The 16753-nt window shown below is 43.3% G+C and overlaps 1 protein-coding gene across 7 annotated transcripts in view; it reads left to right on the forward strand.

Annotated features, from left to right (window-relative positions):
• LOC144055307 (calmodulin-regulated spectrin-associated protein 3-like) overlaps positions 1-16708 on the forward strand; it is a 20164-nt gene extending 3456 nt beyond the window's left edge. Inside the window, exons 3-20 of one of the 7 annotated variants that reach the window (XM_077571164.1) lie at positions 2694-2971; positions 3151-3291; positions 3688-3777; positions 3943-3981; positions 5801-5848; positions 7008-7146; positions 7239-7378; positions 8205-8298; positions 8447-8498; positions 8579-8637; positions 8911-8941; positions 9116-11513; positions 11596-11711; positions 12143-12435; positions 12508-12595; positions 13708-13814; positions 13886-14004; positions 14167-16708. In XM_077571164.1, coding sequence (XP_077427290.1) covers positions 2694-2971; positions 3151-3291; positions 3688-3777; positions 3943-3981; positions 5801-5848; positions 7008-7146; positions 7239-7378; positions 8205-8298; positions 8447-8498; positions 8579-8637; positions 8911-8941; positions 9116-11513; positions 11596-11711; positions 12143-12435; positions 12508-12595; positions 13708-13814; positions 13886-14004; positions 14167-14508 — 4574 coding nt within the window. In that variant the 3' untranslated portion in view covers positions 14509-16708. The remainder of the gene's footprint in view (positions 1-2693; positions 2972-3150; positions 3292-3687; positions 3778-3942; positions 3982-5800; positions 5849-7007; positions 7147-7238; positions 7379-8204; positions 8299-8446; positions 8499-8578; positions 8638-8910; positions 8942-9115; positions 11514-11595; positions 11712-12142; positions 12436-12507; positions 12596-13707; positions 13815-13885; positions 14005-14166) is intronic. The other 6 variants (XM_077571171.1, XM_077571165.1, XM_077571168.1 and 3 more) reach the window with 6 other exon arrangements.
• The last annotated feature ends 45 nt before the right edge of the window (positions 16709-16753 follow it).

Below are 16753 nucleotides of genomic sequence, written 5' to 3' on the forward strand. Positions count from 1 at the left end.
TTTCTGTTAGAATTTTATTGATCTATTTTCTAATTAAAGATAAATTTGAAAAAATCAACATTTTTCAAATGTGAAAAGTTAAATAAATTGAAGTTAAGACCTAAAATGTGTATTTTTTATTATTTTTTTCACGCCAATATTTGTTACCAAGAATGAATATCAGCTCCAAATATTGGTTATCGGCCTCCTTCGCTACTAATAATCGGTATCGGTTTTGAAATAAACATCTGTCTATCTCTACTGTAAAAAAAAAAAAAAAAAAAAGTACAAGCATTAAGCATAACATTATCAGTTTGAACATTTAATTAATTAAGTAATTCTTTCATATACCACTAGAGGGAGCCCACTCGTGATATTCTCGCATACCATACTGCTATATGCTAACTAACACCTGAGAATTTTCTACACTCGTGGGCTACATACGATTATACGGTATAGGCCTAGTGAAAGTATAAATTTGCTTAAGAGCGACCTAGTATGTTGTTTGATATTGAAATGCTAATGTTAGGGTTGCGTGTAAACAAATAAGTAATGGCAGCCATGTTGGCCTTAATATGACTTTGTCATGTTTGTGCCGCAAAAGAGTGGGAGGCTTCATGTGGAAATTGCCTACTGGGCGCCTGGCTGAATTTTAATAGATGCTGCGAGGAAAAGAGAGCACTCATGGGATCCCACACACACACACACACACACACACACGCACACACACACATACTGACTGACCTGAGGCTTATTCAATCAGACGTGGCCAAAGAATGACTCCAAAAATTGTCTTGATGAAGAAAATCTCTTCCTTGCTTTTGGCTGTACAGTCAGTCATTTATGCTGTCTTTCTTCATGACATCATTTGTGTTGAAGTACACAAAAATGAATAATTCTATCAGTTAAAATTGTCATGGCGTCACGCATTCCAGATTTTTTTTTTTTTTGTGCAGTTAAAAACTGAATTTTGGCCTAACTTGTAATTCCATTATTGTCCATGACATGGCATCACACTTATTTAGGTGTGTGTAAACAAAACAGGAAGTATTTCAACACAGCCTAGTTTTTGCTGATATTGTTGAATGTCATTCACTGTAATCCTGCTTTTTACGCCTACAGAAAAAAAACAGTTGACTCTATAATGGACATCTTTGGATGCAATTATTGATGTTTATTCAGTTACTGATGATCATTTCCCACTCACTACTTACCGCACTACGGTGACTGAACTAGTCATCTTCTTGATGAGTCGACTTTACTACACAGCAGCGCTATCGCTAATCACGTAGTTTTGGAGGTCTGCTCTCGTTGCTGTCAAAAGATAATCTGCTCACGGTTTTCATAAATCTGTACGGGTCCTCGAGTGCAAAAAATGTGCTGCTTGTGAGTTAGCATAACGGTTACTAGTACTTGCTAACACCTACGACCACAAATACCAACCAGAAACTATGAAAATGGTTGGTCCTGACCCCAAATTATAGCAAAGGTGGGTTTTTTTTTAGGTAGTGTGTCAATATAGTTTAATCAGTGCTTCCATGTTTGTAATATTTTCTACATTAACCACATGAGAAACAGCCAAAGCTAACGTGGTGCAGAGATGGCCGTTTAGTTAGCCTGATTGTGCCTCACCAAGATGAGCTCAGCATTATGCTAACCGGGTTAGCGGGCACTCGCTCTGCTACTCTGCAGTCTCTTTGCCTCTCTGCCCACACCGCAGGGGCACAATGACTTCTCCGCCGTTTCCATGGTGACAACCGACGACGTTACCATTTCCTGTGAGGAGCTTTAACCCCCAAACCCGCTGTAGCGATCACGCTCGTTTCTGATGATTGATGGGGAGTAGGACTTATTATATAAGAAAGGAAGTAGAGCATCTACAGTGTCATGAATGTTTATAGACAGCCAGGGAGGGAGGAATGGGAGACCCCCCCCCCCCCCACCCCACCCCCCCTCCAGTCATCCCAACAGCTCCAGCATCCTTCTGCGACGGCAAATGTGGGTCAGTATTTCGGCGCCGTCGTCTTCGAATTGCGTGACCCGACTCTCACTTTGGTTCCACCAACTCGGCTAAGCTGCTCATGCAGAAGACAAGGTTATCGTCTTGCAGGTTATTACGAAACATCCACTGAGGGAAAACTTTCTTTCTCGTGGTTATTATATCAGTCGCGGTACATGCAGCCATCTTTCATTCTACATACCGAGCACCAGTGATTGGTCTGCTCATTGCTTTTGGGTGGTTTTAGCTTTTTTTTTTTTTTTTTAAATCTTTAGGCTCATTTAGCAATGGTTGTGTCTTACATGTGCATGTCAGAAACAACGGTGCTAAATGTGTACCTTCAAGGGTCCAATGGCTTGTCACTGGGTACACCTTTTATACCCCTTAAACGGTGTACATATTGGGACCATTATTATTTGTACTCTTTTTAGACAAATATGTACTTCAGGGTACACATTTGCCTACAAAGGGGATTATTTTGGTCAGGGATGCACACCATAAAAACACTTACTACATTTAATTAGTTTGAAGTTGTAATAACACCCATCGCCACTAGATGGTAGGCATCGCGATCGTAGCACTTGTAGCTTTTCATCTCCTTTAGAGAAGAAGTCAGCCATTTTAAAAAATTGCACATGAAAAACAAATATTGAGTACCACTATCAACGGTGACAAAGTAAAAAAAAATAAAAATAAAGATTATGTGCGTCCGCAGACAATGTTCCAGTGGAGTTGCGCGAGCCTCTCTACAAGGACCAGTATGACCAAGAGCACCTCAAGCCGGCCATGTCCAAGCTGCTCCTCTCCCCGGAGTTCTATTGCCGGGCTCAGGCCTTGCTTCTCCAGGCCCACGGGACGCCCGCCTCGGCCTCGCAGGACTCGCCCTCCGACAACTGCGCCCTTCTGCACTTCCTCACCAAAAAGGGCGTGGCCCCACAGGTCCAGGATGTGGACGTCACAGAGGACGACCTCAGCTGCAACCCCATCAAGATGGTAGGACTTACTGGCACAATCTTTTTTTAATTCACTCATTTTTTAAAATTAAGTGTTTGTCCTTAAGGGCTTCAACTAACAATTTTTTTTATAATCAATTAAACGGTCAATTAATAACTTATGTATGAACTCCTTGCCAATGCCATATTTTCTTGTGTTTTGCCACATAATGGATGCAGAAAGCCCACCTGGCCCTGATAGACTCGCTGATGTCGCTGGCCGCCAGGGAGATCGTGGACAGAGTCAAAATGGCGGCCGAGGCAGCGCACATGGGCGTCGGGGCGCCCTGGGAGAACGCGCTGCTCTTCTGGGTCAACTCGGTGAGTCAGCAATGGTTCTTAGCCACAAATGTAAACTATAACGCCCTTTTCACACTGCACTTGCTCAGCGCGAAAGTGGAAGTGTCGCGTGGCAGCACGGAACGAGGAAGGGCGCTCCGGTTGCCGGGTGCCCATATTTGGAAGTGCCATATTTGAAAACAGAGACTTTTGTCGTTGGATTATACGAGAAGTAGAATGTATCTTTGTTGTAAATCGTTTTCAGTGCAGTGTGAAAAGGGCTTCTGTGCTTTCAATGCTGTTGGAACTGATGAATTGTAGTTTCAGTTGATTGGACTTTATTTGTGAGGAGCTTAGCGCAAAATTATCATTCACCACAAATATCTGAGATGTGTTATGATTTTACAACTTGCAAACACGCATGCTTTGTCTTTACAGTTGAACCAAAAGCTCAGAGAAAGCACGGAGGAAGAAGAGACGCCCAAGCAGTCGCAGCAGCGCGCTGACCCTCAGCCCTCCCAGGAAACGGTACACTACACGCACACACACCAATGCGTGACTGCTATCATGGAAGTGTGTCAGTGCAGCTTCTAACAACATCATCATCATCATCATCATCATCCTCACTGTGCCTCTCGGTAACCCACCCCCCCCTCCTCGGGCTCATCTTTGTTGTGGCACCTTGCTCTCCAGCAGGGCCCGCCCACCCGTTGGTACTGGAAGCTCGTCCCCGTAAGTGTGCGTTCTCTTGCTCATCTCCTCTTCACGTGTGTGTGTGCGTGCACTCGCCGAGGCTGATGCCGCTGTGCCTGCTGGAAATGCCACATTCAGATATTTATAAATGTGTGTGAATGTGTGTGTGTGTCCTTCTATTAGCTGCCATTCATGTCAGTGGACCAACGAGAGTGTGTTCATTTGTCTCTTGTGTTGCCACAACTGCATGTTGAGTTCCAGGAACTTAATGGTCTTTGTAATTGTACTAACTAACTAACTAACTGGAAAATCTAACTAATGAAATATACCTTCAAATCTAACTAACTAACTAACTAATGAAATATACCTTCAAAACAAACAAACTAACTAACTAACTAACTAACTTGCTGGAAAATTAAACCGATGAAATATACCCTGCAAAACTAACTAACTAAATAACTAACTCATTTGCTGGAATATCTATCTATCCATCTATCTATCTATCTTGCTGGAAAATCTAACTAATGAAATATACCTTCAAAACTAACTAACTGACTAACTAACTAACTTGTTGGAAAATTGGAACTAATGAAATATACCTGCAAATCTAACTCACTAACTAACTTACTAACTAACATTTCTTGCATATTTTAACCGCATATTTTTTGCATATTTTAAAAGTCAAATCTAACAAACTAAAAGTTAGCTGCTGCAAATCTAACTCAAAGTTACCTACAAATCTAAAACACTCACTAACTTAACTTAAAACTGTACATAAAGTAGGGAATTCCATCCCCCGCTTTTCAAAATGAATATCAGTGCCTAGTCTGAAAGACAAGAGAACACTAGTCGGTCGGTTAAAATTCATCATGGCTACTAACTAATGACATCTACTTGCAAATATAACTTAACTCATTTGCAATACTAACTAACTAATGAAAGTTACTTGTTAACTAAACAACTTTCAAATGAAATGAACTGACTATATAACTAAATAGGTCATAGTAATAGTTAAGTAAAGTAAGTTGCAAACTAGCTGGCTTCCAAAAGTAACTTACAATTTTTACTTGAACGAGTGCTTTAAAAACTACAGTGGATCTTAAAACTTTACACGCCCTTGTTCAAATACAAAAATGAGACCAAGATAAAGGATTTCAAATCTTTTTCCATCAGTAATTGAACAATTCCATTAAATCATATTTTCAAGATGGGCTGGTAAAAGCTAAATAAGTGAGATAATGTGATTGCAAAAGTGTGCACACTCCTGTGTTCAGAATTCACTTTTCAAACTCATAAAAAATGGGAGTTTACAGTATAGTACAGTCTGATTACTCTTAATAAAGTTCAGATGATTTAGTGGGCTTTTTCTGATGGCAAAGACTTTTTATTTGCTTGCGTCGTATTTTGAACTGTTCATAATTCCCTCCATCTTGGCGAAGGCCCCAGTTCCAGCAAAAGAAAACTTGACTTGTAGTTTTTCCTTTTCCACTGTAACTAACTGAGCGACCAAATAGCTAACTTGCAAACTGCAAAATGGACGTCGTCTCCTTGGAGCCATAAGCAGCACTTTAATGATTAGGCATATGAATTCCGCAATTGGATCACTGCTCTGCATTAAATATAAAGTACATGCTTGTGACAAGACTGTCGCTCGTCAGTTTGATGAGAAGGTGATGTTGGGGAGGAGGGAGGTCAAGCCACATCCATCTTGTTTGTCCCCCCGCCTCTCCTCCCCATTAACCCCGCCCCACCCTCCCCAGCCCCCCTGTGTGTCGCAGCGTGATGATTTCTTTTCTTCAGGAGGGCCCCTTTGTCATTTTTACGCTTGTGTCCCTCTCTCTGCCACGCCCCCGTCCAGCATGCAATCGCTTTTTGTTTGAAGGAGTCGGGGAACAAACCTCCAGTGGTAACGTATAACAACAGCTCGCTCTTGTCGTCATCCACGTCAGCCATCCCACCGTTGCTAGCCCCCCCTCCCACCACTAAGTTGACCTCCACCTACTGTAACTTTGAGCTCCCGCAACAAGGCTGCCGGAATGAGTCAGATGTCAGTCAGTCCGTGTGTGCGTGCGTGCGCTTCTGCTGCATGCGGGACACAAACCCTCACCTAAAGCTTTTTTTTTTTTTCCAGCTTCTTCATGTTCAGTGATGCCTGTTGTTGTTGTTGTTTTTTATTTTGGGCAGCTTGAGACTGCACCCTGTGTTTGGTTTGTGCTTATTTTGGTTTAAGTGACACACGCTATCTGGTCACAACATTAGGCACACCTGCAAAATCAAAGGAAAGCCCGCAGGCGCCATGTTGATGACCCCTGCCTTACATCTTTGAATATTATTATTATTATTAGTGAGGATAAGCAATGCAGAAAATGGAAGGATAGGCGGATTGTTATTGTTATTATTGTCTTATTATTATTATTGTTATTATGATTAATGATAATTACAAGGTTAAAATTTAAACATACATTTAAGAATGTTTAAATATCAGTTATTTAAATACAATATACATTTTATAAGTGCCAATAATGTTCATTACATATTGTAAATTTTACATTTTAAGTCAAATTTAAGGCATTGGATTTGATTGTTGATATTTTAACCGAAATGACAAAATACCCTGAAAAAATTACATTTTTAAAAAATGCTGTATTCGAGTACCATAATGTTACATTTGATTTTAAAATCGTAAAAATAAAATCCCAAATGAAAACAATCACAGTTAAATCCTATTTATTTATGCTGACGGACCGTTTAATTTTTTTAAAAAAAATTTTATTGACAGCTCTGAATCTGAGTACAAATTTATGTTAATCAAGTGACCCCCCCCCACCCCCCAAGAAATGTTGACACAGCTCTTGTATTGGTTGTACTGACATTGTGCAGGTGTACCTAATAAAGTGGTAGTTAGCATACACTGTCTTTTTTTCTTGCCGTGGCTTCACAGCTTGATTTCTTTTTCTTTCTTTTTTTTTTTATACACGTGAGGAGGACCCACGCCTCTTCTATGTCCTAACATCCTAAAAGGATGGCCTATCTTCAGTCTACTCTGCTTTCTGCTCTTCCATTAGATCCGGTACAGGAAGGACAAAGTGCAGTCCAAGCTGACTCCCACCTTCCCTCTGGTGACCGCCGTCAAAGATCTGTCTAATGGCTGTGCTATAGCTGCTGTTCTGCACTTCTACTGCCCCGGCGCGCTGCCTTTAGAGGGTACACACACACACATGCGTCATCAAATATTGATATTTACCTCCTGGCTCATCATTAATCAACCATTACTGTACATATTTTTTTTCTGCCAGATGTATGTCTGAAGGACACCATGTCAGTCGCCGACAGTCTTTACAACCTGCAGCTAATTAAAGAATTCTGTGACAGCAGTTTGCAGAGCTGCTGCCTTCTTCCCCTGGAAGATCTTCTCTATGCTCCGCCTCTTCTGCATGTAAGCCCCACCCCCTTTTACATGCATTCCACATCATTTGACACTCATATGGAGAACCATATGATTTGTCCAATAGCCAGTCATGAAATAAAAATGTAATAAATAAAAAATAATGAACAGGTATATTATACAGCAGTGGTGTGGTCTCCAACCACCGGACTGCAGCCCATATCGGTCCGCGGGCCATAGAATTTTAATTATTTTTTTAAAATTTTTTGTAGCAGAGCATATTTGTTGGGAATGCATGTCATCACCCACCTTGCAAAAGTATTAGCCCCCCTTCAACATTATGACGTTTGGGCAGATTTCAGGCTTCAAACATAAAGATGTAAAAAAAAAAAAAAATTATATATATTTTTTTAAATCTTTCTGTAGAATCAATAGCAAGTAGGACACAACCGTGAAGTAGAATGAAATTTATATGATATTTTAATTTATTTTTATTTTTTTTACAAATTCAAAACTAAAAAGTAGGACGTGCAAAATGATTCACCCCCTTTTCTCTCAGTGCAGCCACTGACTCTAGAAGTTCCCTGACGACATCTGAATGATCTGGTGTTGACTTAAATGACTGCTAGTGATAAATAGAGCTCGCCTGTGTGTAATCTAGTCTCACTATAGGCCACAATGTATGAGGTTTTAAGGTCGGTTTCCAGGATGCATTGACAATGAGAAAGCTGATAATCTCCTAAGTAGCAGAAAATGTTAAATCAAGACGTTTTTTTAACGTGCGGTGAAGCTGCTACATATGATTACTACTGCATATATTCTTTTTTTTTTTTTTTTAACACAATGGCAGATTTATAATCCATTTTTTTGTCCTTAGCTGAACATCATGAGTTTCGTAGCTGAGCTGCTGGAGTGGTTCGAGATCAAAAGGCCTGATTTTGTGAAACCGATACAAGCCATTGACCTCACAGGTGAGTTTTGGGATAGCACCACTATGATAAATCCCTCCTTCTCACTATTAATATCTCGAGTCCGTGGCATCAGTACAGCCTACATGGTGAGAGCCATAACCGCACCAGACCAAACTGAACCAAATTGTACTACTTTCTTGTCTTTCAGACGTCTCGGGTTTAGTGTTCTGCACGAGTCCTGTCAGTGGGAACAGCAACAGGTAGTAAAACAACATTGTTTCAGTCCAGAATACCATCAACTATGGTCTCACCAAAAACCTTTCATTTACCTCCGTTTCAGCGGGTCTCCTTTGTTCGTCTTCAAGCAACCCTTTGTGACCGTCCCTTCCCCAGTGCCGGGTAAGACACACAAAAATATTGGGTGCGAAACTCAAAATCGATAGACTTTAGATACGTTGGGCAATTCCAACATTTTGGTTTGCCTTTCCTGTTCCCAGTCCACAACATAAGGTCCACAAAGGCATGCTTGCATGAGTTTGGTGTGGAAAAGCTTGAGACACACTCCAGAATCTTGGAGCTAGTCCTTCCAGAATAGCTTATAGCTGCAAAGGTGAAGCAACGACATACTTGCTTCAATTTTCACAACTAACTTATGATTATATGTCCTTCCAGAAAACAAAAGCTGGACAAAGAAACAAATCAGGTATAACACTTGTTGTATGTGTTTTTTCTGTAGTCAATGTGCTGTTGTTTTCATACTTTGCCTTAATTTTCTAAACCGTCTTACTTTGGCTTCTGTGGTCTCACTGCACTCACATCTTCACTCCCCCGCCCCCCTTCACCCTCACCCCCACCACCACCATCCGCCCTCCTGCAGTCGTCCTCTGTCCGCGGTGACTTTCAGCATCCCATTTGGGCTGGACAGTGATGTTGATATTGTCATGGGCAACCCAATAGATTCTGTCTTTCGCTCTGTCAGCACGGACAGCCTGGGCGCCGGCATCCCCGCAACGACCTCGCTGGCGGGGATGACCCGCGTGCCGTACAGCCCCCCGGAGGACCTCAGCCACCTGGTCAGAGCTTCGGCACCTTCGCAGCGATCTTCTTGGGGGCCTTATGTGCACCCGGCGCCTCTGGGAGAGCTGCCCACTGTTGAGGAAGCATTACACGTGGCTCCGGGCGGTAAGGATCGAAACAAGGGAAGGACTGCGGAGAAAAATGTGAAGGGAGTTTTGACAACAAGACCAGAACCGAGGTTATGTCCCGACGGCGCCCCTGCTGGTTTCTTCCTGCACTCCCCATTGGAGGACAATCCTCAGCTCAGTAGCTCCGCCCCCTGCCGCTCTGGAGTAATTTACCGGCCGGTAGGTGGAGAGGCAAGTAACAACAGAGGTGAGAGGAAGGAGAGGCAATCGCGGGCAACTGATATGTCACGTGACGATGACTCCGTCTTACGAGATGGCAGCGTTGACTCATCGGAAGCGTCTGACGACACCCCCAGAAACGCCCCTGGTAACATGCGACCCAGTAAAAGTAATCAGGAACACTGCAGTGCCAACAACAGCCCACGCATGACAAGCTTTGCAGAGCGACGGGACAACAGAAGACGACATCCCGTAGCTTCTGGGGAAGACTTCGCCACGACCCCGACACCAACCACCCCGGGAACGCCGCACACTCCCTGCACACCGGCAGGAACTCCGAGTCAGAAGGACAGCCCGGGTCTCAAGGGTCCCGAGCCCAGTTCGGAGACGTGGGAGCTGGGAGCTCGTCTGGAGGAAAAACGCAAAAGCATCGAAGCTCAAAAGAGACGAATTGAGGCCATCTTCGCCAAGCACCGACAAAGGCTGGGAAAAACCGCTTTGCTGAAAATGAAACGAGAGCAAGGAGAGGGAGGGGGGGAGGAGAATCTCTCTCTGGAGGAGCGACTCACTCACATGGAGGAGCAGCTGAAAAAGGAGGAAGAAAAGGAAAGGACAGAGAGGGAGGCAGACAGGGAGAAAGCCAACGCATCTGTCTCGAACCCTCCGCGGCTGGAGAAGCAGGTCACATTCTCTATTGACAGTAAGAAAGGACAAGAGAAGGAAAAAGTATCGGAGAAAGAGAAAGGCAGCGATGTCATCCTTGTGGAGTACAACGAAATTGTCCAGAAACTGAGTGACGCTTTGCAGTCACTGCAGAAGGACATGCACAAACTAACTGAACAGCAGCAGCAGCTTCTGGGCAACCAAAGACCAAGAAGCTCCCAAAAAGTCACCCCCAAGTCAAAACCTAAAAGTAACACTAAGGCATCTGCCAAAACTCCTCCTCCCACACCCACAAAGACGCCCCCAAGAACCCCTACCAAGAATCCCGGCATGAGCACCAGCAAAGCCTGGATGATTCCGACCGGTCCCAAAACTTCCTCCGTGTCTTCACCGTCCCGACGGACGCACACTCTCTCTGCCGCTACTTCGCCAAAAACAATCGTCTCCTCCTCCTGTCCTGCCCCCCGCACCAAAATCCACATCTCTTCTGTCCCCCGCAGCCCCAAACACCAACCAAGAACGCAACCCCATCCACGACCCTCGGAGCTCAAGTTTCCCCCTCTCAGTCGTGTCTTGACCCCAACTCACACCGTGGACACCCTCCCACACTTACGCAGAGTGTCACCCAGCAAGTGTCAAGTTCAAACAACGTTGTCCTTCCGCATCGGCGGACCTCGAACTCCTCAGGAGGTTTCTCAGCCAGTGCTGCAACCCGACGATAGCACCTCAGACACCGCGTCCAGCGAGACGCCAACGCAGTTTAGCCTGGAGCTCGAGCAGGATGACGTCGAGGGGGCCGTCGTGCCCATACCGCCTCACCCGAGGGCCACGAGTGGCAGCAGCTCCGGAGCTCCCTCTGAATGCTCTTTTGAGAGCGAGACTTTATCGATTTCTGCTGCATTCAGCACAGGACAGGCCAGAGGCGGAGCTGGAGGCGCCGAGAAGAATTGCAGTATGATTGAGGTGTCGCTCTCCTCCCTCGGAGGACCAGAAGGAGGCGGTGACGAACCAACGGATGAGGGGCAGGACTTTTCTTCCGACTCCATGAGTGACCAACTAGAATCCGCGGTGGAACCAGGCATCGTCATCGCTTCCGATGCCGCGGAGCAGTTGGATTCAGCCACAGAAGCTGGGAACTCTTCGGACCAACAAACGGAATCCAGCGAAGGCCAAGCAAAGGACGACGCGGAAACACTTGGAGAAACTGATGAGCTTGGAGCCAAAGGAGGGATAGGATTCTTCTTCAAGGTGAGTGCTCTGGTCTATTTTGTTTCTTTAAACGACAAGAGTATTGGAGTGAGGACGGACGGTGCGGTTGTGGTATTTGCAGGAAGATGTAGACAACGAAAAGGAGATGGCCCAGCGCAAAGCTGTCCTTTTAGAGAGGCAGCAAAGGAGAGCTGAGGAGCTGAAGAAGCGGCGACAGGAGCAAGAACAGGAAAAAAGGTGAGGACCTTTACATAAGCAATGTCAACGCTAAGACCGTTTCCCCCTGTTAGATTAGGCCTCTTAATGATTAGATAGGTGACTTGAGCTGTGACCTGTCCTGGCGTGTCGTCTTCCTATCGATCTACACTGTGGCACACGTATCCAGTTGAAACCATTTAAGACCATCAAGTCACACATTTTCACATGGGCTAGGCTCTGTGGGTGGGTGGCCAAGATCGTATAAAAGTAGAAACCATTTTGAATAGATTAGACCTTCTTCCACATTCAGCAGAAAATGCTCCACAGCTGTGTACTTGATCTTTCTGGCATCCAGTAAATAGTTCAACTGAGAATATGCAGTCTCCTGCTGGTTATTATTAGTATAGCGAGCATTAAAAATAAAAGAACTGGTGAAAGTTCCCAACTAGACTTTACACCTCTTTCTTCAGAATGGAATCTTCCGACAAGACCGCTTCCTCTCCCTCCAACGCACCTCACGTTGGGAACGCCTCCCCCTCTTGCACTCCTCCGGCCACTCCAGCCCGGCGTGGAGATTTCACGCGAGCCGAGTACGCCCTCCGGCATCAGCTCCGGATCATGGACGACCTGGACAAGATGTTGCAGCAGAAATCAACCAACCAGGGACGCTCGCCTGTCAGGAAGGCGCGGACGCGGGCACGGCCTCGCAGCGTCACTAGGGAGGAAACCCAGCTGTCACTGAGCCCCGCCAAGAAAGCCATTGGTAAAGAAAAGATAGCATAGATAAATAAGACAGTTGCAAAGAACTTGTTGACCAACGCTTTTGTTTCTACAGCCCCTAAGATGACCAAATCGCACTCGTCACTCAACCTGGCAGCTGCAGATGTGCCTGGAAACAATGATGGGGATAAGAAAGTGCAAAGGTGATCATCCCATTTGCAGTTACTGTACATCAGAAAGCCTTGGGTCAAAAATGGGTCAATACACTACTTGGGTCAATTTGAGCTAACTTTGAGTAAAAAATTGGGTCATTTTGTATTAAATAACCCATAAAGTTGGATCAGATCCCCCTCAAAAAAACTTTGGGTCAAAAATGGCCTAAATTTGTGTAAAACAACACAGAAAGTTGGGTTAGATTGTCTATTTGTCTCAATTTGACCCAACTTTGTTTAAAAAATTGGGTCATTTTATATAAAACAACCCATAAAGTTGAGCCAGATCCTGTAACTTGGGTCAGATAGACCCAACTTTGTGTCAAAAATTGGGTCATTTTGTATGAAACAACTCATAAAGTTGAGTCATATCCTCTAGGCCTCCTTGGGTTAATTTGACCCAACTTGAACTTGGGTCATTTTTGACCCAACTTTGTTTAAAAAAAATTGGGTCATTTTTTTTATGAAACAACCCATAAAGTTGAGTCAGATCCTGTAACTTGGGTCAGATACTGTAGACCCAACTTTGTGTCAAAAATTGGGTCATTTTGTACGAAACAAGCCATAAAGTTGAGTCATATCCTCTAGGCCTACTTGACCCAACTTGAACTTGGGTCATTTTTGACCCAACTTTGTTTTAAAAATTGGGTCATTTTGTATAAAACAACCCATAAATTTGGGTCAGATTCTCTACTTGGGTCATACAGACCCAACTTAAGGTAAAAAAATCAGGTCATTTTGTATCAAACATCCCAGAACGTTGGGTCAGATTGTCTATTTGTCTCCATTTGACCCAACTTTCTGTTTTGTTTTGTTTGTTTAAAAAAAAAATAGGAAAAAGAAAATAAAGAGAGGTAATTTTGTATAAAACAACCCATAAAGTTGAGTCATATCCTCAAGGCCTACTTGGGTTAATTTGACTCAACTTGAACTCGGGTCATTTTTGACCCAACTTTTTTTTAAATAATTGGGTCATTTTGTATTCAGTAACTGTATTTAGAGTGCCGTTAATATTCAGATCAGTTTTATGAATAATTGGTTGGGAAAACAAAGATGACCATCTGCAGTCGCTACAGTATGTGTCTGTGATCTGCGCCTAATAGCCGACCTGATTCACCTGCTGGATGCGTGACGCCGAGCAAACTTGCAAAGCAGAACGGAGACTGGGAAACCGGTTCAAATGGAACCTCGCCTGCCCCAGAATACACAGGTATGGAGCATGAACACTAACATAGGCTTTTCCTACAACAACAAAACGTGATGTTATGTTTACCTGATTAGGTCCAAAGCTTTTCAAAGAACCGAGCTTCAAGTCCAATAAGTTCATCATCCACAACGCTCTGTCTCGTTGCTGCTTGGCCGGGAAGGTCAACGAGTCCCAAAAAAACAAGATTGTTGAGGTACAAATCAAATAATGGCTTTTCAGCTCATTTCAATGGGAACAATTGATTTGATACACCAGTGAATATAGTCAGGATTCAATGTGTAACGGCTACCACAGTAAATGAATTCATGAATCGTGAACCATCCGCCATTTTGACCTGCTCTCCCTCCAACCACAGGAGATGGAGAAGAGCCCCGCCAACCACTTCCTCATCCTCTTCCGAGACGCCAGCTGCCAGTTCCGCGGCGTCTACACGGCCAACCCCGATTCGGCGGAGCTTGTGCGCTTGACCGGCGTGGGCCCCAAGACCATAAGCTCGGCCCAGGTGGAATCCATGTACAAGTACAGCTCGGACCGCAAGCAGTTCAGCGCCATCCCCTCGAAGACCATGGGCATGAGCGTGGATGCATTTACCATCCCTGGACACTTGTGGTACGGCGGAGGGGCGGCGGCGGCTGCGGGAGGAGCAGGAGGCAGCAGGAGGGCGAGCATCACCAAGAAGGCGCTGGCTTCCAAGTGATTCACACCTCATTTGCATATCGTTGACGGAATATGTAGGATTTGGCCATGAGGGTCTTTGCAGTGCAATTTCAACCTGTCGAGTGTGTCAAATGCTCATAATTTCTCTCAGAGTAAGAGGTCTATTGATTTAACAGTTTAACCAATTCAAGATGTCCGAGCTAGCTTACATCCATCCATTTTTTTCTATTAGCTTTACAGGTCAGTTGAGCCTTATAAATTGCTTTTATATCAATGTTTTTCTAGCTATGCAAGGATGTTAAAGAAGATATTTACAACACACAGTAAATACAGTGGTGCCTTGAGATATGAATGACCAGAGTTTTTCTAGATACAAGCAATCCTACGTTTTTTTTTTAATATTCAACTCAGTTTGGCAGATTTGGCAACATTTAATATAAACAAAAAAGTGGCTTACAGCTCTTTAATGCCACTTCTTGTTCAAGTTTAACGTCAAATTAAAATTAAACAAAGACATTTACACCTTGTGTATTTAAAACAAACAAACTACGTTGCCTTAAGACCGGCCCCTGTTAGCTTTATGCTAAGATGCCATTGACATACTGACATTATCATCCATTGGCGCGGTTTAACAAGCCTTTAAGCAACATATTTGAACACAAACTGATGAAGAATACATGTAGGCAGATAATATAACAATACCCCCCGGACATACACAAAATTCTTCATCCTATACAAAATATGACTTACAGCAACTTACTCAGTAGTTGAAGGCTAGTAGTAAAAGAAGACGAAGTCTATTCTTCTTCGTTTGGGTGTGCATGATTGTATTGTACTGCCTCCTGGTGGACAAGGCAGGCACAACAGAAGAAGCATCATAATCAATTGGATTGCAATATTATATCATGATACACAAACGGTTTAATTCTTTACATTCTATTTAATTATACTGTTACACTGTGTTTTTATGAAGTTCAGTATTATAGAGTCTCCCTTTGCCTTATTAAGTAAACAAAAACAAATGTTTGGGGTTTTCGGAGGTGGGAATGATGTTGAAAAAGGGTTACTGGCATTTACATTAATTTTAATTGTGAATTTGAACTCGTTACAAGCATGGTCAAAGAATAACAACATATAATAAACTCATATCTGAAGGCACCACAGAACACAGTAACAGAATTTCCTCCACCCTCCGGTTCGTGCCAAGGTCCATTTTGTGAACATCTCACAGTAATGATTCACAAATAACTGCTTAAAAATTGTCAGCTTTTTATAGATAACTTAAATTTTAGTTGTGAGTGTGGAGATCTGCTGATGCAACATTTTCACATTTACCAGTGCCATGACATAGCAGTTTTTCAAAAATAACTATTAAACAGAAAATTGTTTTTTAGCTTATTAAAGTTGAAGAATGTTTAAGTTGTGCTTGCATCCTTTATGTTTGTTTCCATCTCCTAGAATAGTTGAATGGCACTTTTTTCCTTTTGTTTTCTTTACACATGCCAACCAAGAGCTTAATTGATTTTGAATGATAGATCACAGATGCTGAAAGAACTCTATTGATTTATAAAGGATGTCCAACACAAATTGACTGAGGGATCCCAATCATTGGGTAACTCTGGGTTTTGAGCTTATTCTGTTCATTTTACTCAAGGTTTGCTTAATTATTTTGAGATTTAATCGAAGATTGGATGGAAGCGTGCTGACGAGCTGAAGCTTGTCGCCATTTTGGATTTGTATGTTGAAGTAAATTTAATATAACATTCTTAGAAAACGTTGGCTCGATGGGTGACGCTGCAGACCTTGGACGAAAAGGATCAAGGTTCAAATGTCGGTCGGAGCCCACAGAAAATGGGTGACTTGGGTCAGGAAGGGCACCTGGTGTAAAAACTGTGCCAAACATATCACCTGTTTGACTTGCTAACCAAATTTCAACAAATATCGCAATGCCATATTTTGTCCACCCCTGCGTTCCATAGAGGTGCATGGTGATTGTCTGTGAACGTGTGAGTGGTTGCCAGGCGACGAGTGAGCGATCATTCTAGCAACTGTATGCTTACATGCTCCCAAAAAATGACGTCACACGGAAGATTTTGATGTTCCTGGTTGCAAAATGAAACCAATTTTGTATTTTGACGTGAAAGGACGTTTAGCATTGTGCTCTATAGTGCACATGAATAAGGTGGTGCTTTACAAGAAGGACTTGTGAAATGACAGATTAAACTTTTCTTCAAACAAGAGTTGACTGTCACATGATTTGTTCAATTAGAATATGATTAGCGGAG

This window comes from Vanacampus margaritifer, chromosome 7, assembly GCF_051991255.1.
Source record: "Vanacampus margaritifer isolate UIUO_Vmar chromosome 7, RoL_Vmar_1.0, whole genome shotgun sequence".
In the NCBI taxonomy this organism is placed as follows: domain Eukaryota; kingdom Metazoa; phylum Chordata; class Actinopteri; order Syngnathiformes; family Syngnathidae; genus Vanacampus; species Vanacampus margaritifer.